General features: G+C 42.9%; 4 protein-coding genes across 6 annotated transcripts; all 4 read right to left on the minus strand.

Moving 5' to 3' along the window:
* Positions 1-668: 668 nt before the first annotated feature.
* LOC135633548 (WRKY transcription factor 28-like) lies at positions 669-2,397 on the minus strand. The gene is made up of 3 exons (XM_065143114.1): positions 1,835-2,397; positions 1,261-1,398; positions 669-1,196 (listed from the first exon to the last, which is right to left on the minus strand). The coding sequence occupies exons 1-3, from the start codon at positions 2,293-2,295 to the stop codon at positions 857-859; spliced, it is 939 nt and encodes a 312-aa protein (XP_064999186.1). The 5' UTR covers positions 2,296-2,397; the 3' UTR covers positions 669-856.
* A 4,936-nt stretch (positions 2,398-7,333) lies between these two features.
* Positions 7,334-10,400, minus strand: LOC135632745 (large ribosomal subunit protein eL20-like). The gene is made up of 4 exons (XM_065141495.1): positions 10,249-10,400; positions 9,967-10,082; positions 9,780-9,843; positions 7,334-7,977 (listed from the first exon to the last, which is right to left on the minus strand). The coding sequence occupies exons 1-4, from the start codon at positions 10,261-10,263 to the stop codon at positions 7,636-7,638; spliced, it is 537 nt and encodes a 178-aa protein (XP_064997567.1). The 5' UTR covers positions 10,264-10,400; the 3' UTR covers positions 7,334-7,635.
* A 197-nt stretch (positions 10,401-10,597) lies between these two features.
* Positions 10,598-13,048, minus strand: LOC135632594 (putative receptor protein kinase ZmPK1). The gene has a single exon (XM_065141207.1). It carries the CDS (start codon positions 13,031-13,033, stop codon positions 10,598-10,600), a length of 2,436 nt encoding a protein of 811 aa, XP_064997279.1. The 5' UTR covers positions 13,034-13,048.
* Positions 13,049-17,470: 4,422 nt separating this feature from the next.
* On the minus strand, positions 17,471-24,726 carry LOC135632466 (auxin response factor 15-like). Of its 3 annotated transcripts, XM_065141068.1 has the most exons (11): positions 23,597-24,709; positions 23,435-23,491; positions 22,887-23,069; positions 22,627-22,711; positions 22,020-22,110; positions 21,772-21,936; positions 20,604-20,723; positions 20,445-20,520; positions 19,030-19,192; positions 18,803-18,949; positions 17,471-18,697 (listed from the first exon to the last, which is right to left on the minus strand). In XM_065141068.1, exons 1-11 carry the CDS (start codon positions 23,909-23,911, stop codon positions 17,988-17,990), a joined length of 2,112 nt encoding a protein of 703 aa, XP_064997140.1. In that variant the 5' UTR covers positions 23,912-24,709; the 3' UTR covers positions 17,471-17,987. The 3 variants fall into 3 exon arrangements, with proteins under 3 accessions (XP_064997140.1, XP_064997139.1, XP_064997138.1); XM_065141067.1 differs by having other exon boundaries at positions 17,471-18,949; positions 20,607-20,723; positions 23,597-24,726; XM_065141066.1 differs by having other exon boundaries at positions 17,471-18,949; positions 23,597-24,711.
* Between the last annotated feature and the right edge of the window lie 694 nt (positions 24,727-25,420).

Raw genomic sequence — 25,420 nt, forward strand, 5'->3', positions numbered from 1 at the left:
AATAAGATCCAATTGGACAATTGGATAATTTGATAAAGATCCAATTGAATAATTAGATAGAGATCCAATGAGTATATGATCCATTAAGGGTTAAGTTGCTTCCACCTCTATAAATAGGAGGAAGCTCACAATTCATAGGTTACAACTTCTAATGGTCACCCATCCTAGGCTAGAAATAGGCAATGGTAAATCAGTAGAGGAATTGTTGTTGTTGAGCAAAGTAGGAAATCGGTAGTGACAAATCAATGGAGAAGAGAGATTACTGTCCTCGGACAACGAGAAGAGGAAGTCTTACTCAAGATAAGAGGAGCTTTGATACCATGTAGAAATGAGGAATATATTGTGAAAGGGTGGATTTCATTCATTAAGGTGATGAGTATTTATACAGATTTTGAGTGAGAGATTTTCAGTATATATTTCATTATTTGTTGATAACTATTCCTATAAACTCATTTCCATCCTCTTTGGTATATATTATTTCACATGAAATTTTGATATTTATTAATAATTAGTTTAAAAATATTTTTATAGAATAATTTGCAAATTTGTTCCCCTGAAGAGAAATCTATCTATAAATCAAGAAACCTTAACAGTCTGCTGCCACCATTAACATGCATCTTCAAGCTCTCCTGAATCAGATCCAGTTTATGATACTGTATGATAGAATGTGTACAAAATCGACCAGCTAAATACACTTATCTCGAAAGGCCATTGAAGGTTACAAGAATCTTAATGCAGCTAATTAAGTACTCTTCAGGACATACAATAAACAGATACATGGACGCAAATGTGGATACCACATATCATATCAGAAGAAGGCAGTTCTGAAACAGGAAACTTCAATGAGACCTTTTGGTCATGGTTGGCTGCCGTGAAGGAAGGAGGAAAGTATGTCTTGGAGGAGACCGCAGTCGGGGAATCGGGACGGTTGAAGCGCAGATGATAAGTTTGACGGGAAAGCATTAGGGTTTATGTTCCCTTGCTGGGTGGTACACCCCAGTTGGGGCAACTGTGAGAAGCTCGTCGACATCATCGGAAGAGGATGAGCTAATAGGTGCGTATTCGCTCTAACTGTATGTGGGCTTTGATGTGTATGTTTGCCTTCGTACGTCGTCACCACAATCGTTGGATCTTCGTAAGATCTCTCCACCCTCTTCTTCACCGGGCACTTTGGAGTGGTGCAACGGTAGTAGCTTCTGAAACGCATGCAACCATCATATGCCAAAGAAGTGGAGAATGTGAGCCTACGATTTGACTTACCTTGGATAAGGGCTGTTCTTGACCGCCTTCTGGCCGTATTTTCTCCACCGATAGCCGTCGTCGAGATGATCGACCTCGCTTCTGGTCACGAAAGCAAAGCGTGGCTCCCTTTGCCTTCTCTCCTTCTTCGGTTTCTTCCTGCTCAACGAAACTTCAAGCGATCAGCTCGTAGGGCACTCCACCGCAACATATCAGATCCATGCTATCGATCCCTTCCGGGGAAGACTTTGAGATCCAACAAAAGCAGACAAGGTTTCGAGACTCACTGATCCCTTGCGGTCAAAAAGGTTGTCTTGTCAAAATATAAAGGTTGAGATGTGGAGAAACCTTTTTGCCCGAAGATTACTAATAGAAGATGGAACGGAAAGAAACATAAGGTTTTTTGTCTAATGATAATCTATCAAAGTCTTTTCCAGCTAAATTAGTCAACTAAGATTATAGAAATTGCTATCGATCGACAAAAGCAGAAAATGATGGTAAGGAAAAAAAAGGCAAAAAGAAGATCTTTTTATTTTATTTTTTATTTATTTGTTTGTGGGAAGCAAAAAAGAGGGACTTGCTAAGGAGAACTCACACTTTGTTAGACATATCGTCCCCGTCCTCCTCCCGCTTCAGCTGATCCTTCTTACGCAGTGCTCCGCCTTCTTCTCCGGCCGCCTCAGTGGAAGACGAAGAGGCCGAAGAATTAGGTGTCACCGGAGTGGTACCTCCACCGCACCAGGACGTCGACGTCAAGTTGCAACTGAAATTATCATTACCATCGGCCATCAACTCACGCAACGCTTCACCACCGGAACCAACCGCATCTGCGGGCGCTAAACACGAGAACCCGAAAGCTCTAGCTAAAGAACCGTCGTCCGTCGGCGTGCCACACAACAATTCGGTGAAGCTCTCGAACGGCGTCGACACTGCTTGCGGATCGAAACCACGTTGACCAGCTTCGGCGACGCTGCCTGCTGGCTTCCCGGAGAAGACCGCCGACAGCTCCTCGTGGTACGGGAACGGGTGATGCTCCCTCTCCTGATCTCCAGACATGATAGCGCTTGAGTCGTAGAAGATAAAGAGGATACGAGGCTGGTATGAGAGAGAGAGAGCGAGAGGAAGAAATCGGCTGGAATGGAGGAAGTTTCAGCTACTGCCTTCGCAATACGTATATAGGCAGACTACTTTAGCCAATTCGTCATGTTGTTGGCTTTTCACACAGGAGATGATAACATTGAGAGAGGAGTCGGCAACGAACCGGTCGACCGTAACGAGCAAGCGAGCGAGAGAGAGAGAGAGCCTCGCGATGCCGTGGACCGGAGTCAACTATATTAAAACGCGGTGCTCCCAGAGACGCGTGCCAGTTGTGAGGGGATGTCGGGTGGATCACAGAGCTGACGAACCGCTTCGTTGTCCGGTCGATCGACATCAAGCGGTCGTGATTCAGAACAAAGGAAAACATCAGACGGTCGGTGATGACTCGAGGTGCGGTCCCACGTTGCGGCTACCTGTCACGTGTTCGAGCCGCACTTGGGTCGGCAGAAGGGTTTTGCGCTTGCGACTCGTGTCTCGACTCGGAAGTCGAATCGTGTTACGCAATATTTTCTGGCCTTTAATCAGTGGCCTAACTTAGTGTCAACTTTGTCTCGTCTGGAACGGTCAACGCTAAGTCTGCTTCTGAAACCAGAATTGACAGCTACCCGAGCCAAATGAACGAGAAGCCATTTCTGCGACGGCAAAGGAAGAAGAGGTATTCCTGCGGTGCATACTTCACACATGGAGCGGTTGCGTAAGTTCCACGGCTGGTTCTCATGCTGCCTCCACGAGAGAGAGAGAGAGACGGGGCGAGGCGATGCGAGAAGAGCGGGGGACGGAAAGGGCGAGCCTGAGATTGTTGACCGAGGGTTAGTCCACATTTGTTCTCTCGTCAGAAACGTCGCCATCGGAGCCGAGGGAAGGTACGCATTTGTTGGGTCTTTGTGAGGCCATAACGTGCATGAGCAGCTGAGAAACCGGTCGATTGGCTTTGACGTCAACGCCACCAACATTGATGGACTGTTGTACCACAGCTCTTCCGCAAATCCCACAATTGAACTGGTCCGCGGAGAGAGTATATTAATATCATGGGGAGAGTCGCTAGATGGTGCCCTAAGGTAGATAGATTTGGAGAGCAGCTGATGTGACATCAATCGGTTCGATCATAAGGGTAGCCTACATAGTTTAGGCAGCACAAATTTTCTAAGGGGTTTGTTGAATGGCGTCAGTTTGGTGGCGGGCAGCTCCGAAGGGTTCTGCTGCTTCTAAGCATGAACACAATGAACAACACCTGCTGTAAACTCCACCACAAAGCTCTCAGATTCCGTCGGCTGCAGGTCTCTTTTCTTGATGACTAAGCTCTACACTCCAAGAACTACAAATGTTCGATGCTTCATAGGCAGTCAATAATATGGATCATGAATTCTATACCACGGGGAAAGATGAAGAATGTGTGCCGGCAGCTGAAGTCAGGTTCTGATGAAACCATTCATCATGGATGATTGCCAGGCATCGTTTAAGAATTGTCAGCATACAATTGAATAAGCTGAATGAATGAATGAATGAATGAATCATTGATGGAATCGTGCATGATTGTTCGTGTCAAAGAGATTTCTTCATCAACAACTTCATTATTGAATCTTGTAATAGATTACCGACACATCTCTTCATCAGTAGCTTTACATTATATAAATGAGAATACAAAATGCGTTGTGTGTGAGCATCAAAGCAATGCAAGCTGTGACAAAGTGGTGTAAGAAGGGAACACCATAAGCTCTCGTTCAAGACAAGACACATAGTAGCACAGTCCTATCAGGAGGGCTCAATGGTTGGAGGAAATTTCCTGGGTCACTCAAGTCAAAGGAAAGGATGATCTTTTTTCCTTTTGGAATCATTCCATTTGAACCTGCACAGAACCAATAACAGGACCCTACTTCGTGTGATTCAAATTGTAGATCATATGTAGGGGAACTTGTTTAAGATTTGGCTGCCAATTCTTTGTTGGCGTGATGCATGTCAAAGAGCGTTAAGGGTATCATCCATTCATCCATCGATAATATAAGCTCGCAGCAGATTCCCCATAATAAATGCTGTTGACTTACTCTTGATTCTTATTGCAATTGTATGAATATTTTTCCGAGAGGAGAAGAATCTTTTCCGACAAGATTGACACGCATTTGGATTGGTCACCGACTGTATCTATGGAAGCTCGCAGAGAGATCTGATGAGTGAAGAAAAATAGAGCAAAATTTAGTCAGGAAATGTTGGAAAAAAATAAAATCCACAAAAGCCAAAACACTACGCTGTGTATTAACTACGTGATCACTACTGGGATATCGGATTTGGTTCGACGTGGATATTAAGAAAGCTACAGAAAACACACCATGATTAACGGGTCGGCCTGCTCCATGAAATCCGGCCCATTTAAATCAAGATTTATGGGTCTAATTGGATCCCATTCGAAATGGATTAATGAAAATTATATGATGATAATTACTGCACAAAATTAAGTCTAAGTTTCAAATTCTAAAGTTGTTTGTAATATATATATATATATATATATATATATATATATATATATATATATATATATATATATATATATATATATATATATAACGATTTTCCTAAAAAAACACTCATATTTTGGGTATTTTTCAATCAATATTGTCTATTTTTCTTTTTTCTAAATAGTATCCATAATTTACAAAATACCCAAATTATTCCTTAAAATTTTTTTGGCCTGTTACAAGGTTTTGATAATCACAATAAAAATACTGTAAATGATCTAAATAGATTTTTAACCTCAATCAAATAAACTCTAAGCCTAAAAATATAATATTGTAATGGTCTATAAGCAATGACAATAAAGAAAAACACGATATGATGTCATTTATAGTTTTTTTTTAATATTTTTAATATATCAAATAAATAATATACATTAATTTATTTATATACATATATGTAACTTACTGCACTCACAAAACAATACTAATAGCTTTTGCTTGCAACAGATGGCAGCAAGGAAGATGCAAGCACAGTGGCGACATGCATGGGAGGTTAGCAATCCATGGGCTTCTTTCCTTCTCTCTCGATCATGGCCGTGTCAGAGGGCAAATAAAGCTGTGTGCTGTCCATGGAAAGCGCAGCTTGGGACCAGTTCAAGAACACCCAATGAACTCTGCTGCAAGCAGTAAGACAGCTTATCAAGAGCCGCATTCTCTCGTGATGATGCCTGCATGCTTAAAGGTGTGTGTGTGGCCCTGTGAATGCTATGAGTATGCCCCAGGGATCAACGATGAAGGAGACCATGGGATAGCCGAAAACTATAACCTAAAACTAAAAGGTTATCATCATCTGTAGTTAATAATAAATAATTCGTCTAGATGTAGATAATATTGAACTCGAAAGAGTTCCTTATGAAACCAGCATCCAAGACTTTGAAGTAAGATGAAGTTTTGTATACTTGTAAATGCCCCATTAGTGTTTCCTTGTATTATAATCATTAAATGCTTCGACTGGTCCAGTGTTTGTTTGTTGAACATGAGACATAGAGGCAGCAAACTGTGGACATGAGCTTGCTCCGTTGGCCAGAAGCAAAATCTATTGCTCTGTTTGGCTTCCGAGATATATTAGTTATCATTATTAAAGTGTGTAGAGAAGTGAGATGACTGACTCATAGATAAGCAAGCTGATGACTTGGGGGGATATGCCAACGTTCTGTAATTGTAACATTCATTGGTTCCTTATGCGGCTTCTACTAGCTTGTATTTGCTTGTATATAAAACTGATGACTTCGATTTTATATAATCATCGTCTTCTACTAGCTTGTATTTTCATCTCCTGAATTATTCGGGTACATCACCAATGCAATCTTTGCAATAGCTCAACAATAGACCTAGATTGGATCTGAATCCTAATAACATATATCATATTAATGTTATAAAACTCATATTCGAGAAATTAAAAATCAAGCTCTCCACTATAAAAAAAAAAGAAGGTCGAAATACTCTCAATTTATTATTTAATATAAACGATATAGAAGATTCCATAATATCAACCGTCTATAATATAATTATTTATTTTTTTTTAAAAAAAAATCCATTTTTTAATAAAAAACATAGACGCAGTGATCGGATGGATCATTGTGTTATTGGTGCGTTTGGCCATGCGGTAGGGAACGTAATATTTCTGCCATCGTCGGCCAACGCAACTCAACCCATGCGCCTCTCAGTTGACGTGATTCCCTATGCCTTCGATTTCTCCTCCCCCTCTAAATAGACTTCCCCCACTACCACTCTCCGCCACCATCTGACCCCGCCACTTTGGTAGGAGCGCGAAGGGATCGGACTGCCCGCTGCCTGTTGCGGAGCAGAAGAATGGTGGCCGGGCGTGGAGGCGGCGGTTGGTTCCGGAAGCTGAACGGCGGGGGATGCCGCTGGCCGTGGAAGCTCGGCTTCGCTACCTCCTGGCGATGGAAGTGTCCCTCCCTCCTCCTACGCTTCTCCTTCCTCGACGACCTCCTCTTCCGCATCCTCTACTGCCTCGAGGCCGTCGTCCTCGTCGCCGCCCTCTGCTTCTTCTATCTCTGCTGCGGCTGTCACATCTAATCGCTCTGCTGCTTGTATTCTCTGTACTGATGCCGTCTCTGTTCCCGTCGACGCAACTTTGGCGTCGCTGTTGTGCTTTGGAATGTGTTGCTCTTCTTTTTTTGCCTTATTCTCGGGGATCTAAAGATGGTCTTGAGATCGAATAGCTTCCATCGATACCACTCTGTTGTCTACTACTGATTGGGCAACAAAGCAAAAGCAGTCGACAAAAAAGTCAAAAAGACATTCTGACCTCCTCGGTGAGTGAGATTATAGGGAAGAAAACATCATCATCAACCCACAATTTTGCTTCCAGATTGAAAGTTAGAACAGCATGATCTGCTTTATCCACGGGAAAGAGCATGGAAGAGACCAAATCATGCATGAACACAATACAATAATATGCTTCAAGATTCCACCACCCCGTTCATTGATCTTGCAATAGCCACAGCATCACATCAAAAGCATGAAAAAACTGAGTTTAAGTGTTACCAATAGCATCGTCACCATAAGACAATCCACTAGGTTTACAACTTACTATAACAAAGTAGATGAGAAACAACAGCTAAGAGACTTGCATAACTACGCAAGAACACATCCGTAGACTGATAAAAGACCAACAAGACTTAACAAAGACAAAATAGTACATTCAACTAAGCAATTCCAAAAGTTCAATTAATCTACTAACAAAGTTTCTCAGCGCTCACCAAATAAAGCGTTCACTCGAAGGTCCATGCTCCCGAACATTTGCAAGCAAGAGAGATGAGAACTACATAAACAAGTTGGGTCTTGATGCTTTGTATGTGGTTTTTAACTTCCTGGTTGGTGGCCGGACCTTCTTGAACACCAGAGGAAACTTGATTTTGGAATCATGGAACTGCTTGGTGCTCTCCCTCTTGCAAAGTTTAGAAGGAATAGTAGCTGTCTTAATAATTTGGATGCAGTGACACCTCACTCGATGACGAGAGGCCATCTCATTGTACATTTGTTCAACAGCACCATTTAGAGTAGTATCACGGAACTCCTTGTACATGTTGTGGTAACCTGTTCTGCTTTGATACCTTAGCCAGATCCCATAGTTCTTGATCTTAGTTGGTTTTCGCTCAAAAATCTGCAATCAATTTGAATGTTTCATGAAAAACTTATAAAATAAAATGGTCAAAAATAGGCTAACAACAAGTTGGATACAAACATTACAACCAAGAAACCCTTCACAAAACTCAAACAAGAGAATCCACAGCAGAATAGGTGTCACGACATTATAGCAATGAGGTAACTGGCAACTGCATAACCAAGTAAGAGATCAAATAGATTTCACAAGTCTCAAATCTCATCATCAATCATTTCAAAACAAATGTGGTAAAATCATGGAAAAAGACCACATCTTTGACCCTTTTACACTAAAAACCTGAAAAGAGGATTAGCATGAGGCCCTTTCCCAGAATCCTGCATCTTGCTGTGGTTGCGATGTTTGATAGCGACAAATATTTTTTTTGTGAAATCATACCTGCCTAAGTTTAGGTCTAGTCAAGGACAATAGGCGCTAAAAGATGCCAAGGTGCCATGATGCCTGTGGCGCTAGGTGCTGGCCCAAGTGACCCACCTAGCGCCTGGGCTGCACCCGATTGAAGTTGCCCGCCCGACCCACTTCTCGAGTGCTCCGGCCACGCCTGGACGCCAAGGTGACTTCACTGGTCAAATAAACTATGTTATTGGGCCTCTTCACTAAATGGCTTACTGAACAAGACATCTAACAAACAAAAGATGTCCGACATGCCAGATGTCATCGATGCATTTGATGTCTCAAAGTCCCATCACATTGATAACTCAATCCCCTAAGATGGTGCGTATTACATGCAGCAGTTCAACTTTAACAAGACTACTGCCAGTTTCATCTTTACATTGAAAAAGATGTGGGCGATATCAGATTGGACCAATAGTAAGATTTTTAAAAGTATCAAGATCAACATAAAACTGGTTCTCAGTGTATAGTATGGTCTTGTAACTGAAAAAATATGTGATTACCATAAATCATGCCCAATGGTTCAACGAGGCTGAAGACTTTCCAAAAGATAAGAAGTAGCTCAATAGGGAAATCGTCACTCACAACATAGCATGAAGATGAATAAAGGAAACACATAAATACTATATAACCACCCAGTTTTATCTGTTAAGTAGGATATAGAAAATCTGTTGCAAGATTTGTGCAATACAAGACACCAACAAAGAGAAGGTATCAAGGGAAGATTCTAAATGAAGGATTATGTTAGTTTATAATGATAAATATTTCATCATCAATTTTGACTTAAGCATTTTGAGTCATGAGGTTTTATGCTTCCCCAAAAATGAGGTCAGTAATCCTATTGGATAAGTTTATGATAATGGGATATCACAGCCTTCCCTTTTAAGGTTTTAACAAACTCTCATGGTCTAACACATGACTCGTAAAGCCCGGCACAGCAGTGCCTTCGATATATGCCTACAAGACAATTCATAATAAGTTTTTCCTACTTAGACGCACTCATCACATATACCCAGTACTAGGTCACTAAAATACTTGGAATTCAGAATTAACAGTAATAGACGCTCTGTAAAATAAAATAATCCTCCTCTCACTTCCAAGATGGAGATATGAGACAAACTAAGATTTCATCCATACCCAATTTCTACGGTAATGGAAATTATAGGACTGCAAGTCAGAAGAAAAAGACATTAAACTAATAATTGATTTAAGAGAAAAGATATTTGACCGAGAGGTAACCGTGGATCAAAATCAAAATTTGACTGCATGACCACATATTTCTCAATCATAGATTGCTAGTTGTACAATTAATAGATCTTTGCAATCACTGGAAACAAAAAACCTAATACAAGAACAATAGAGTGAAACAACAGCCGCAAAAAAGAATCCACCTCATTGATCGCCAGCACCTGCCCGTTGCTCTTTTTAACCTTCTTGAGCTTCCTCAAAAAGTACCTGTAATTCAAAGCCGTAAACCTCAAAAAAAATAACCATCAAACAAACATTACGAACAAGAAAATGTGCGCTTAGGACCATCGATGGAGCGAGATTCGTCAAATGGGGCGCCCGGAAGCCTACCAGAACTTGGATTTCGCGCGAACCTCGTTGGTCGCCCACAGCTTCATCCGGTAGATCTTGGGATGCTCATCGGTCGACGAAGGGAGTGCTCTCCCCACCACCTGATACTGATGGAACTGCAAGAAACGAGGGAAGACAGCATTAAAACCGCAGAACCAACGGATGCGAGAAATCCACCACCAGAAACCACAGAGGACAAGGAATGGTAGGAATTTGGCACAGAAGTATGCATCGAAACGCGGTAACCATGAACTACGACGAAGAAAACGAAAGACAACTCACCCTAAACGCCACCATTTCCTCGCCCCTTCTCTTGTTGGTCGCCTCCCCTTGCAAGCGCCGGCGGCTTGCTGGATGGGGTCGATGTCTCGCGGCAGAGAAGCATCAAGCGTGCGGTTGTTGCGTATTTATAGCCATAGGTAGGTATCGTTCGAGTCCGCCAAACCCTAATCGGGCCTCGTAACGGGCCGCATGTTGGGTTCTGCTTCGGGTGGATTGCTACACAAGTAATTTTGTTAGATAAAAATAGGACAGATAACATAAGTACAGTGATATATGTATATATATATATATATATGTATATATATGCATATATGTATATATATGTATATAAATATGTATATCATCGCCTTTACAGTTGATCATAGGAATCTTGCTCCAGAGATGCCAATAGAATCTTGACAATCTCATGCATCGTGGGTCTTCGACTGCGCTCTTCCTCCAAACAAGACACGGCTATCTTAACCATGGCCGCGGCCTGCGCGTAATTGAACTCCCCATTCAATCTGTGATCCACCACATCTCTCACCCACGACCTGCCATTGCCATCGAGCTGCTCCTTCAGCACTGCCACACGACTCCTCACGTCCTGCTCCCCGCCGTCCACCGCTGCCCAGTCGGAGACCCGACTCCCCTTCAGTAACTCGAGAAGCACCACGCCGTAGCTGTACACGTCGACCTTGGCAGTGATGGGGGAGTTGAGCGCCCACTCCGGTGCCATGTAGCCCTTCGTGCCTCGCACCCGCGAGACGTTGAAGCCAGCGGTGTCCCGCTTCGACAACTTGGCCAGTCCAAAGTCGGCGATCTTTGCTTCGAACTCGCGGTCGAGGAGAATGTTTTCCGGCTTCACGTCGCAGTGGATGACCCACTCCAGGCACTCATGGTGGAGATACGCCAGTCCCCTCGCCGTCCCCACCGCGATCTTGAACCTGTGATTCCAGGGTAACACGGCGCCGCCGCCGCCGCCGTCGGCGAACAGGTACTTGTCCAGTGACTGATTCTGAACATACTCGTAGACCAGGAGCCTGTGCCGGCCTTCGGAGCAGAAACCCCACATCCTAACCAGATTCATGTGGTTGATCCTTCCGATCACGTTTACCTCGGCCCAGAATTCTTCTTCTGCCTGCATCACATCTGTCAACTTCTTCACCGCCACCACCCTCTTGTCATCCAAAACGCCCCTGTAGACGGTCCCCGACCCACCCCTCCCCAGCTCCTCCTTGAATTTTCCGGTGGCCTCCCGGAGCTCACGGTATGGGAACCTCCTGAACTGACTGCCAATCAACTTGTACCCTTTCTGCACTGACTTGAGCGTGTCGTGCCCCCTGAAGATACACCACCAACCTATGAGGATGAAGACAAGCTCTACTGCTCCAAGCGCTGCAGCAAAGGCGTAGAGGTACACCCACTTGGTGTTCCCGCCGTTGTTTCCATACATCTTCGAAGAGCCCAGTACGACACTAGAATTGACGGGATTGCAGGCAAGGCCGGATTGGTTGAAGCCGGACGAGGATTTTACGGACTTGGGTACTTTGAGGAAGATGCTGCTCGGGAATGACGTTGATCTGTAGCCATTGAACAGTGTGCTCTTTGGGTAACAGGACCCTATTGCATTTTCGCCGGATTTCTGGTAGCCGAATGCCAGGCAGGAGCAAGTCGACATGCACAATCTCCTGCAGGCCTGGAAGGAGATGAGTGTTGTGTAGGTGCTCATATCGAACCCATAGAAGTCAGCGCCCGTGAGCTCTATGAAATGAAGCTGGTGCTTGGTGTAGTGGCCGCAAGTCATGTTGAACTTTGGCTTGCAGCCTTTGTTCCAGTCGCGGGGATCGTTCATCTCGTATCCCGGAGGACAAGAACACTGGCTGACAGAAGGCAAGTACTCGCAGATCGCGTTCTTGCCGCAGAGGCCATGCACGGAGCAGATCTGCCGGAGAGCGACCCAGGAGACGGACCACAACCCGTTTGACCTATTCAAGCTGTAGAGTCTGAGATTACCATCGTAATCCACTGTCAGCCTCCTTTTGATGCCGAGGCCTAAGTCAGAGGCGTTGAAGTTGAGGTTATCGCTCGACAGGAATCGGCCTGTGGCATCCAGAACTGCGATTCTGGAGCTGTTGTAGCTTGATCTCCCGTTTCCGAACACAGTGTAATCCGGGCTTGGCCAATAGATGCTGGAAATCTCCGGTCCGTCGTATATAAGCTTTAGGACGTTATCGTTGTCGAAGTAGAGGCTGTAGTAGCCGGAGCGGGGATCGTCTTTGGCGACCGGCGACACGAGCCGCTTTACTTTGGTTAGCTGCTGTGAAGGAAGCAAGGTGTGGGTGGGCGATGCGAAGCTTTGCCAGTGGATACGGCCATCTCGGTCCTTCAACACCAGGTTGCCGGAGTTGAGGAGCTCGGCTGACGAAACCCCGACGGAGCTGGTGTTGGTGTCCCACACCGTGGATCCATCGACGTCGGAAAGCACCAGTTTCCCGTCTCGGCGCAGAGAAACTCTGGAGCCACGGCCATTCACCGGAGTGTCCCGGTTGGCGGACCAGACGACGGTGGCGTCTTTGGAATAGGTGAACCAGATGGAGAAGCAATACGCATTGATGCCTACCGCGTGGAATCCACAAGAGAAGGTGCCGTCCAATGAGGTGATCAGAGTGGTTGCCTTCTCGTCCTCCACCGAGAAGGACGAGCCGACTTCCATGGTGGAACGAGGCGTTGCAAGGGAGTGAGCGAAGACAGAGACGAGGGAGAGAAGGGTAAAGGAAGAGATGAGCAGCAGCTGGTTTCTCATGGCTGACGAAGAGGAACACAGTTCTGGCTGCTGGCTGTAGGAGTGTCTCATGGTCCAAACATTTGGTCTTCATTTATAGATGCATAGATAGATACACATGGAACTCGACAAATACGTATGCGTGTTCCTTAACTCACCATTCCATGCACCCTTCTACACGTAGTTCCATGTCTCTTCCATACGGCAGAGGAACTGCAGTTCCATGTCGACCTGCAGATTGCCAACCAAGCTATCACACGCATCTAAATCGAGGGACTCTCTCTTCAAGCTTTTTGGTGGAATGTTGACCTTTGAAAACAACGCCTCAAGGCCGTCAGCTTCGAGTTAGTCGTCCATGAACGGACGCATCCGAATGGTAAATGTTAGTTTGGCAAGTCGCATAGTCCTACATCAGCAAAAATCAAGCTTGTTATTTTCTATTGAAACTATAAATAAGGGTCAGCTTTGAAGTCAGATGCACCACAAGTGGCACCACAGCACCACAAGAAAAACCTAAGTGTTTGCTTTAGGTTTAAGTTCATACTCAGTTCAATAGTTTGGGCTTATAGTTGAGGTTTTTCTTGTTTAGTATTTTCGGGTATTTTATGCCTATGAACATCTTCCTAAGGCATTTGTAATTGTCCTTTTATAGTAGTGATTTGCTCCTCTTTCGTCCGTAGATGTAGGTCAAGGTTAATTGACCGAACCACGTAAATCTGATGTTCTTGTCGCTTTTATTCTTTTTGCTTTATTGTCTTTGTCAGGTTGCTAAAATTACTCTTTGGTAAATTTCCTGGGGCTAGCTCTAACAAATTGGTATCAAAGCCTGGTTCTAGGATTTTTTTGGCAACAATGACAATATCAAAAATCGTTGTCGAGAAATTCGACAGAAATGTCAACTTCGGCATGTGGCAACTTAAGATGGAGGTCATTCTGGTTCAAGACGGAGTTGATTTGGCATTACAGGGGGCTGAGAACATTCCAGATGGTACGTCAATGGAAAATCTTGCGGGTATGGATAAGAAGGCCCGATCCAGCATTATTCTAAATCTCTCTGATGAGGTTTAACGGGAGGTAGATGAAGTTTTACGGGAGGTAGCTATGGAGACTACGACTAAGAGCATGTGGGACAAGTTTAAAGCCCTATACATGAAGAAGACAGTGGAGAATCATCTCTACTCGAAGCAGAGTCTATATATGCTTCGGATGATTGAAGGTACATCTATACTCTCACATCTTGATAAATTTGATTCTTTGGTTATGGATTTGGAGAATATAGATTTAAAAATTGATGATGAGGATAAGGCTTTGTTACTCTTGTGTTCTCTTCCACAATCTTTTAAGCATTTCCATGATACTTTAATTTATGGAAAAGAAACAGCTTTGTATCAAGAAATTAAATCTACATTGAAATCTAAGGAGCATATAGACAAAAATGTCACTGGGGAAAGTAGAGAGAATCAGGCTGAGGGTCTGGTTGTTATGGGGAGAATGGATAAAAGAGAATTTGACAATAGTAGATCTAAATCTAGATCTAAATCCAAACATAGAAATTTGGAATGCAGATATTGTCATAAAATGAGGCACATTAAATCTGATTGCTTTAAATTGAAAAAAAAATTAAAGCAAAAGGAAAAATTTGTTGAGAAAACTATTGAATCCGTTGAAGTTAGTGTAGCAACTGATGAGAATGTTGGAAATATTTTCTCGGCTAAAAATGAATGGATTTTAGATCCAGGTTGTTCTTATCACATGTGTCCCAATAGGGATTTGTTTTCCACGTATGAATCTTGTAATGGTGGAATTGTTTTGATGGGCAATAATGTCGCATGTGATGTTGTTGGTAGAGGCACAATCCGAATTAAAATGCATTATGGTATTGTGAGGACGCTCACTAATGTTAGACATGTTCCTGATTTAAAAAAGAATCTCATCTCTTTAGGCACCCTATAGGCCCTTGGGTGTAAATACACAGCTGAAGGTGGAGTTATGAAAGTTTCTAGAAATGCCCTTATTGTTATGAAAGCTTGTAGGTTTAGTAGCTTTCTGCAGGGAACTACTGTCATAGGTTCGGTTGCAATTTCGTCATCATCATTGTCTGATTCTGACATCACCAAATTATGGCATATGCGTTTGGGTCATATGAGCGAAAAAGGTTTGAGCATATTGAGCAAAAGGGGTCTACTTTGCGGACAGAGTACTGGGCCACTTGATTTTTGTGAACACTGCATTTTTGGAAAATAGAAAAGAGTCAGCTTCACTTCTCCGACAGTTCACAAAACGAAAGGTACTCTTGACTATATTCATTCAGACCTTTTGGGTCCAGCTCAAGTTCAGTCTAAGGGTGGTGCCAGGTATATGTTGACTTTCATTGATGATTATTCCAGGAAAGTTTGGGTTTATTTTTTGAAGCATAATGTTTTTCTAACATTTAAACAATGGAAGGCTTTGATTGAGAAGCAAATAGGTAAATAGATTAAGCGGCTTCGAACAAATAATGACATGGAGTTTTGTGAACGTGACTTTAATGAATTTTGCAAAAATGAAGGAATCGTTCGGCATCGCACTGTTAGGATGACGCCTCAGCAAAATGGTGTGGCCGAACGTATGAACAGAACACTTTTGGAGAGAGCAAGGTGTATGATCTCAAATGCAGGGTTGACAAATGACTTTTGGGCAGAGGCAATTAATATGGCCTGTTACGTTGTCAATCGCGCTCCTTCTACAGCACTTAACTTTAAAACTCCGGATGAAGTTTGGTCAGGTACTCCTGCTGATTACTCTGATTTAAAAAATTTTGGGTGTCCAGCATACATGCATATAAATGAAGGAAAATTAGAGCCTCGAGCTAAAAAATGTATTTTCCTTGGGTATGCTTCTGGGGTGAAAGGATACATATTATGGTGTTCTGATCTCAAATCCCCAAAATTTGTAATAAGTAGAGATGTTACTTTTGATGAATTATCTATGTTATCTTCTAAAGAGGAATATACTAGTTATAAAAATGATAGTGCGCAGAAGCAGGTGGAGCTTAAGATTGGTAGTTCTAATTCTTTTCAATTGAACTCTTCTACTCAAAGAATGCTAGTAGATGGTCCCGAGTCTACTGACGCAAATGATCCAGAAGAAGAGCAATACTTCATAGCCAAGGATAGACCACGGAGAGATATTCGACCACCACAAAGATATGCAAATTTGGTTGCATATGCTTTGTATGTTGTAGAAGAAACAAGAGAAGTTGGTGAGCCTACTACCTACTCAGATGCAGTTTCTTATGATAATTTCGCTAAGTGGTTGATTGCGATGAATGAAGAAATAGAATCTCTTCATCAGAATAGAACTGGGGATCTTGTGAAATCGTCTTCGGGTAAGAAAATTGTTGGATGCAAATGGGATACTATTGCTGAGAGAAAGGTCATTGTTTAGAAAATTAATACGAAGGACAATCCTGCTGATATGCTTACGAAGCCTATTCTGGTTTATAAGTTCAAGCAGTGCTTGGACTTGGTTGGTGTTGATTGTTGGTGATTGCCCATTGGGGCCTTTATGAAGAAGGTGGAGTAAGTTTTGTTGGGACATGCCAAGGTGGAGATTTGTTAGTTTGGCAAGTCCCATAATCCCACATCAGGAAAATCAAGTTTGTTATCTCCTATTGGAACTATAAATAAGAGTCTGGGCTTTGAAGTCAGATGCACCACAAGTGGCACCACAGCATCACAAGATAAACCTAAGTGTTTGCTTTGGGTTTAAGTCCATACTCAGTTCAATAGTTTGGGCTTATAGTTGAGGTTTTTCTTGTTTAGTATTTTCGAGTGTTTTATGCCTAGGAACATCTTCCTAAGGCATTTGTAATTGTCCTTTTATAGTAGTGATTTGCTCCTCTTTCGTCTGTGGATGTAGGTCAAGGTTAATTGACCGAACCACGTAAATCTGGTGTTCTTATCGCTTTTATTCTTTTCGCTTTATTGTCTTTGTCGGGTTGCTAAAATTACCCTTTGGTAAATTTCCTAAGACTAGCTCTAACAGTAAACGTGCTCGCTCTGTTCATCATTGTTTTCTTGCTATGTGATATGGCAAGACATCTACGACCAGTCCCACTTCGACAAAGACAGACATGGTCATTGCGGATAACACTGTTCTTCGTTGAACGCCGGGACTTCAACGGACAAAGGAGAGTGTTGTTTGGGGGCTAAGAAGTCTTGTATTATTCCAAATTCTACGGGAAACTACAGAGACATCCTCGTCAACCTTCCCATAGTACAAAAACCACCATTCAACGTTGCCTGAACTCGAACAATAATTCCACCAAATACAAGCCAATACGTGAACAGCTGCAAGCACACAGAAACAGAACACACATCCAAATCACCGTTGCTTTGTAAAGACAAATATGAGAAGGAAAAGAAGCCCTGAAGAAGGCATAGCAACAATGCTAAAAGCATGTGTGATCATCTTGCATCACCAATAGCGGTTTTAGCATACGGCAAAAATATTGCAGCAAAGACTAGTAAGATAGCAGAATGTCACAAATAACAGTGAAGAGTTTGAGCAACCAAATGGGAAGATATCTTAACAACAGTGTTCAACTCATAGCCAGTAAAGGTACCGGAAGGAACCAGGATTTGTTGATCTAACTTGGCATCATTTGAGAAACGATGCACAGCCAACCAACCAACCGGTTGTCTATCAAGAATCCGGAGCGATGTCTTGCAAGAGTATGCAGCAGAGGTGGTGCCACTAGTGGGAATGCAGGAACAACCCTAGTAAATACTGGTAGGTAGATCATCACTGGCTGGCACCATTGTGTCATCGCTGTCGATGTCGATGTAGAACACAGGCAATCTTTTCCAGGTTGTTCTGCTGGATTTCCATATAAGCAATCATCCAACTTTAAGTCAGATCCTAATTTCCATCAAGCTGCTAGATATGTACTTAGATGCATGCCAACCCCCAAGATTTGTGGAGTAACCAAGTCCTAAAATGGAGCTGCACACAGAGCATACACAGTGTTTACTCCAGTGCAACTGCACCCAACAGGCTTAGCAGGCATCTGAGGCATTGAAGCCGAGAAAGCAGTATCAACCTTGACCTGAGTTGAAGCCGGAGAGACTGGCAGAGATTTATCAGCTAAATTTGCCACAGGAATCTTCTCAGTCAAGGAAAAACCAAAAAGCCTGCAACCATTTCGGGTCACATTCTGCTCATTTCCTATGCCCAACTTACCATCCGAAACAGAAGCATGCACTTTATCCATTTCGGGTTGCTGATTGGCAAAATGACAACAACCCATAGTTGGAGGCCAGAACGGGAATTTTGCTTCTTTCACATGCAGTGCTTCTGAGCCGTTTAACTTGGAGAAGTAGCAACCACCATCACCCCTATCTTGACCATTCGTGGTAGATGCTGACTGAACCAATGACATTCTGGAACCTGCTTCTTGAAACATTAGCACCGACGACGGTGAAGACGCTTGAATTGGTGGCAAAGATGGTTGAACAATAGTAACATATCCCAAAGAAGATGGAGGCAATCTACTCTCAGCATGAGATGTATGAAATCTATCAAACAGGCCGTACACACTGTTCCTTGCATGAGCATCAGATCGGGCTCCAATGAATGGAGGACATTTTGAGAATACTTCTTGACCTTGCAAGACCTTTTGGAATAGGACAGGTTCGCTAAAGCCTGTGCAATTGAAGGTAAAGTCAGCTCCATATGATGTTCTGACCCTATCCCTAGTAACAGATTCACCTACGATGCAGCTGTTTGCACCAGTGCAACGTCCCTTACCATCCGAGTATTGACGATTTCCAATCTCAGAAACATGAGAGGCTGTTACACCAATGTTACTCGGAGTTCTAAGCCTCGTAAATTCTTGACCTTGCAAGACCTTGTGGAAACTTGCAGATTCCCTCAGGTCCAGACACCCATTTCCATCTGCAAACAAATGGAAAAGAAGTATTAGAAATATCCAACAAATGTATGGATGTTCTTTGGCAAGCACGTTAAAGACCTACTTGGAATTGGAAAATCCATATTGACGGAGGGAAGACAAATTTTGGCCCTCTTGGAACCCGTTGTTGACAGGCTTCCAGAGCCTAAGACTGAACCAATTGGTTCGATTTCCCAAGGTGATATCCTGTTTTGCCTATTAGCATCCATATCATCATCCCAATTAACCTGAAAAAAAGAACAAATACATTTTAAATCAGCAACATAATGCAAATTGAATAACGAAAACAGTTGATGGCTCAATAATGCCAAAAGCACAGAGATAAGCGCTTTAGGTTGTTTCACTGACACTCTGAAACGAGCTATACTTATAGTGAAATCCACTTAAACATCATAATGGGCAATACCCAATTCAAATCCAACCAAAAAGCTCAGAGAGCCCATGCCTTGTTTCACTGACAAATAGAAATTTTACTATAAAAAAATGCCTCCAGTTGACATTGAAGCTATAATTATAGTGAAATCATCTCCTATTTGACCAGAAAATATCTCATTGCTAAGCAGATGATTGTCAATTAAGCCCACTTATCCAACCTAAGGCTTATGGACTTGAAGTTATACGAATCCTATGGGCTTCATCCCCCTGTACTTAAAGTCTATCAAGGTTGATGTGTTGAAGTTAGCCCAAGAGGTTTGATGATGCAATTCAGTTATATGCACAGAGATGTAAACAAGATATATCACAGCTTGTCTAATTTTAATCGTCTACATAAGACAGCATCATAGTTGGCAAGCTGAATATAACAGGCTTGTTGTCTGGGAACTATGTAAGAAACTTAACTGTGTGTTTCATTCAAAATGTAGCCATCCTAAACCTCGGAATGATATACACATTTAGGCTAGTTAGACGAACATAAAGTCTAGTATAAAGAAAAGAAAACCAACTTTAAACTAATCCTTTTTACAGTATAGCACATTGAGCCAAGATTAGAGCAACATCATGGTCTTATAAGAAATGACATGGATGAAGATCAACCTTTTGAGAGAGACATGATTAATCAGGAATCAAACCATAAGATACACAAGTTTTATTTCCTCAAGGAATGAGAAATTCATTCTTATTTTCGGACTTGTGACCGAGATTGTCCTCGAGGATAACACAGCTATACTCTCCTGCAGTATCCTAATTCTCTGATACATGCTTTAGATATATAGATGGATAAATGAAGAAGATTAACGTACACTCTATTTTATACCAATCTTACAATTTTTTGTAAGCTGCACATTATATATGCCATCTAAATTAACAAAAAGGAGGAAAAAGATAATAAACATCTTAAATCAATGCAGGCATTTTAGTTTTAACATGACAAAATAGGGTAGTCCAAGATGGCACAGAAGTCTGTTGACCCTTCTTATTTTTGGCCAAGAAACTATTTGCTTCATATAAGAAAAGGACGGATCAAGTATATGAGCATACCAACAGACATTTCCACTTTGAACCAGGCCATCTAACAGGGTCCATGTCACTGATCCCAGTTATCAGTCCTGTGGACCTACAAGAGAAACATAGGCGAATCAAATTCAACATGTATCAATTTAGATTCTGAAAGTAAATGTGGCAGTTAATGTACCACACCTTCTCTCTGTGGCATCATCACCTTCATAAAGTATTTTGAATCTCATTCCCGCAGAAATGGAAGTATTTAAGCTTTTTACAAATTTCCAGTATGGAACTATGAACTCTGAGGAGCTTGCCCTGCAGGATATGAACCTAGCATTTAGAAAATATTTTAACTTTGAAATAATATTTCTGACCACCACTGTTTATTAACACAAAATGAGCTCTTGGAGATACTAATGATTTGTTAGTTAAGGACAACAAACTAGATTGTGAAATAACTGATACAAATGTCATTTGGGTAAAACATAGGAAAAGACATTTCGATAAAAGGACCCACATAAGCCCTATGAGATACAGGATTTAGGGAAATTTGGACAATTAACAATGAAACAGTAATTTGGCTAACTAATTATGTTGTGATTTATTAAGAAACAATTTATGCCAGATTCAACAATCAACAAAATGGGGGTGCTATCTACAAATACAAAGGAGTCTGCCTTGCCTAGAAGCTGAATGAATATGTTTAATACTATCTTCAACTGAAATAATTTAGGGAACAATATCAAATAAACTAAAAAAATTATAAACAATAGTAGCATTTGCAAAAGCATACTTTTCTGTAATTGTCAATAAAAAAAAATTTTGTGTTAATCATGGATGTTTTGCCAACAAGGACACCTAGAAGCTTGTATTTCAAAGGTTTGTTGATTTGATAACACATTGAACGAAACACATTAATCAGTACCAACTGACCAATCAAATTTACGTACGCCTATCATTATTTTGGAAGATAATCTATATACTTTTTACTCGATAAATCAAGTTCAGATCATGACTCTTACAACTCCTGACTATTTAGTAACATCTCTTAAGTTATAGGACACCACCGCTGAAGATAGAATTGCAGAAGTATTTTGTTTTTCTGGAAGCTTACAAATTTAATCAGGCTTGTATATAATCTGGAAAGACCATGTAAGGAAGCAAAGATATTATTCTGTTTCTTATGCTAATTATCAGTTTTCATCTCACTTCATATCTGGATGATATTGCAGAGGAGCAAGAAGATTCCAGTTGAAACTTAGACCACTCCTCATATTCAGCAACTATTTAATCTCGACAATCAATAACTTGACACAGAAGACAAAGGTTACAGAAAGCACAACTCCGCTAAAACCAGGCATACCTTGGGTTATAATAGATGTCGAAGGCTTTTTTGTTGGACACAGCATCAGCGACAGCTGCCAGTGTCAATAGATTCATGTTGCCACTTTGATGTTCCAAAACAGGGCCGCCGCCTTTGAATTGAGCTGCCCTCCTAACACCCAATCTAAGCACCCCATCATTGCCCCTATACTCATCAAGAAAAATTCATTTATGTAAAGGATTTTCATGTCTATGTTTGTTAGTGTGCAACATTATAATAAAGCCTACCGGAGAAAGAGCACTGCATCTCCAGAGCTGAGTTTCTTCCTATTTACAAATGCACTCCATCCAGTTGTAAGAAGATGTCGACGTGGTTGACCTAAAGAAGCAGATAAATCCACATCTATCAGTAGGAGATGTCAACTTGAATCTTCTAAAGGTTATGTCATATTAAGTGGCTGTATCACCCATCTAAGATTATGATTACAACTAAGATTTCTAATGTATTAGTTAATAAATGATGAAAGTGGCATTGTAGTGATTTATCTCCAGGAGGGAAAATGGTTCAACATTTTACAGATAATTCCTCGTACAAACATTTTAAAGACACATCTTTAAATGAGAATTCCAAAAAGCTCCCTCAGAAAGTAGTACAAAGCAGTATAGTGCAACAAAGTTTTTGGAACTAAACAACCTGGATAAATGGTAGTGTCAAGCAGTGTTTAAAATGATCAATGTTCATTTACTTATGATTCATATTAATAGCTAAAATGTCTTTAAATACAGTAAAGAATTTGAGCACAAGTGGCATTGTAAGAATAGCACAAATGACACTACAAGTCTTTAATCCAAAGTAGACCAAATTCCTCAAATGACATCTGGTTTGGGTAAATACCTCTGTAGATATGTCGAAACCTCCATTCCATGCTGTGCAAATCTTTTGCAACGAGCTCCTGCGAAGGCCTTTGCTGCTTGTAGTCCTGTTTCGAAGAGAGGAAGCAGATAACACAAAAGGTTAAAACTTAAAACAATGTTCTTCGCGTCAAATGCCCTATGTTACATAGAATCCATTTCAAAGTAGAAAGACTGTATAAATGCCAAAAAAAAAAAAAAAATCCAATCCAAGATAGAAGAAGTTCAAGAATGTCTAGTCACCAGGGGAGGGAAACAATCCTCGGCAGCTCGGCGTGGCACGGAGAAACCCCCGTGGGTGCTCGTGTCAGAGGCAGTGAGAGTCTTGCAGAACATATGGGGTATTGATGTCCTGCTTATACATTCAACATCCTCTTCTTCTGCATCTCCTTCGAGCTCACCCTTCTTAGGTCTTCCTTCAAATTCCTGAGCCAAAAACGTGTCACCACATCAACTAATATGACAGGGAAACACAACTGACTTAGATAAAGCAAAGCTTCAAAACTCACATACCCCAAATTTAAAAAAGAATCACAAAATCACCAAAACATAGATCAGATATATTTCACTTCATATACCACAATTGATATGTCGGAAAGAAGGGATATTTGCCATAAATACCTGTGTAATCTAAGGTGCTTCTTTTTCTCGATTCAAGAACAGCTATACGTAATAAATATCCTATTTTTAGATGAGATAGCTTAAATCGAACCCCAGCTTTTCATAAACACTCACATCGAAGAGCTTCGTACTCCACAAAATGGAAAATCGGGAATAAGAAAAAGCCTAACCTCGCTTTCTACGACAAGAGAGAGCTGAGCATAGACCTCATCTGTAGCCGCATCAGCCTGCGTCCATTGTAGCCCCAAAAGAGCAAGGTATGAGGCCAAAAACCCCACCTTTTTGAAACCCTAGAAAAGAGAAGACGAAGCAGGGTGGGTAAGTGAACGAACATGGAGCTTGACGTCGACCACTCGGCAGAAGACATGAGGTGGCACATCGTAGCCGCTGCCGACTCCCCCTCTCCCACCGCTGCCGTCGCCGCCCTCCCTCGAGTGGTCGAGATGCCCTTGCGGCAAGTACACGACCAAGCTGCCCTTCTTCGGCAACCATATCCGGGGCCCCGCGCACGCGTGCCACAGCTCCAGGCACACCGACGCCGACTGAAACGCCTCCTCCGCGGCCGCCGCAGCGGAAACGGCGAGGTGGGCCGGGTGCTGCTCCGGCTCCTCTTCCTCCTCTTCTATCGTGTTCAAATCGATGCCCATTCTCCCCAAACCCAGAGAACCTAGCAGCCCAAGAACCGAAAGGCAAAGCCAAGAGAGAGAAGACCCGGAGGTAGGGGACGGAGAGATAGCTGTAGGATTCTGGTCGAGATAAGGATTAGGGAGGGAGGGAGCGCACAGGGGTGGTGAAGGGACGCATGATGGCGATGGTGGCGAGGCTCGTGAAGAGGAGAGGAGGAGGGGGCTGCGCTGAACTAAAGGATGAGGGCCTAAAAAAGACAAGCGTGGGAGGCGGGAGACGAGCGGCAGGTGCACCAGAAGCAGAGCAGAGCGGAGAGCAAAAGAACAGAGTGCAGCAGAGCAGATAGATATAAGAGCTAAACACCAAAAGCTCAAGCTTTTCCTTTTTCTCTTTCCCCCTTGCTCTCTCCTCTTCCTTGGGTCTCCCCAACCATTACATAAGCTTTCCCAAAAGGAAGCGAGTCAAAAGCGACGCCTCAACCATGTCCCTTCCGTACCCTCTGCAGCTGGCCCGACCCCCATAACTCTCTCTCTCTCTCGCTTCTCACCGAATTATTTTCATTTTACCTCTCCGCCCAGTCCCAGACTTCTCGCTGTTGTGATGCGGTTGTCGTGGCTGCTCCTGCACAGCAGCGGCTGGCTCCGTGTCAATGCATGAATCGGATGGCAAATGGGGAAGAGAGAGAGAGAAGTCGGGTGAGGACTGGTCGTCGCAGTGCCCCGGTTTATCACCTCCCATTCTCCTCGCTTTTATCGGTGGAACTGTGCTGCTGATGCTGCAATTGCTGCAGCGGGCGCAGAGGAGGGCAGGCAGGGATGGTGACGGCAGCAGAGCTGCCGGGGGGCGCTTTTACTTGGGCTGCTACCGCGAGAGTGACCTTTTCATCCATTAATCCATCTTATTTCGCATTAAAGAGACACACAGACACAGTTTCTCTCTCTCTCTCTTGATCTTTATCTTTCGTTGCACCATCAGACGACAAGACGTAAGAGCCCTGGGTGGTGCGTTAATTATTATTGCTGCAACGCTTGCCTCCTCCTCCTCCTCCTCCGTAGGCCACTGCAGACTTGTGTAGTTTTGCGTCGCCCCCCCCCCCCCCCCCCTCCCCCCACTCGGTTCTTTACAGAATTGTTCGGACGTGGAATCACGTCTCACAGACTCACACATGTTGCTGCTAGGAGATCAGAGGGAGGGACCATCCCCGGCTGTGCATGAAGACGGAGGCTTTAACTGGCAGTGCCTCGGGTTTTATCATCCTGGACCGCCCATGTGCCACCCCCTCATTGAGAGAAACACAAAAGAAAAGGCATGGAAAAGAAAGGTTTTTTCGAAGCACTGCAGCAAGCATAAAGGCAGTGGCTTTCTCGTCCCTGTGGAGGTGGAGGTTTTTGCATGGCCCTCCCACACTGCTCGCTGTTTTTGTTCCTCCTCCTCTTGTTGGTGTTGCAGGAGGCCGGTCCTGTCTGTCTGCTGCCACTTCAGTGGGGATAAGGTCGGTAGATTTTGGCTGGAGATGGAGGTGTCGATCG

This window comes from Musa acuminata, chromosome BXJ3-3, assembly GCF_036884655.1.
Source record: "Musa acuminata AAA Group cultivar baxijiao chromosome BXJ3-3, Cavendish_Baxijiao_AAA, whole genome shotgun sequence".
NCBI classification, from domain to species: Eukaryota; Viridiplantae; Streptophyta; class Magnoliopsida; order Zingiberales; family Musaceae; genus Musa; species Musa acuminata.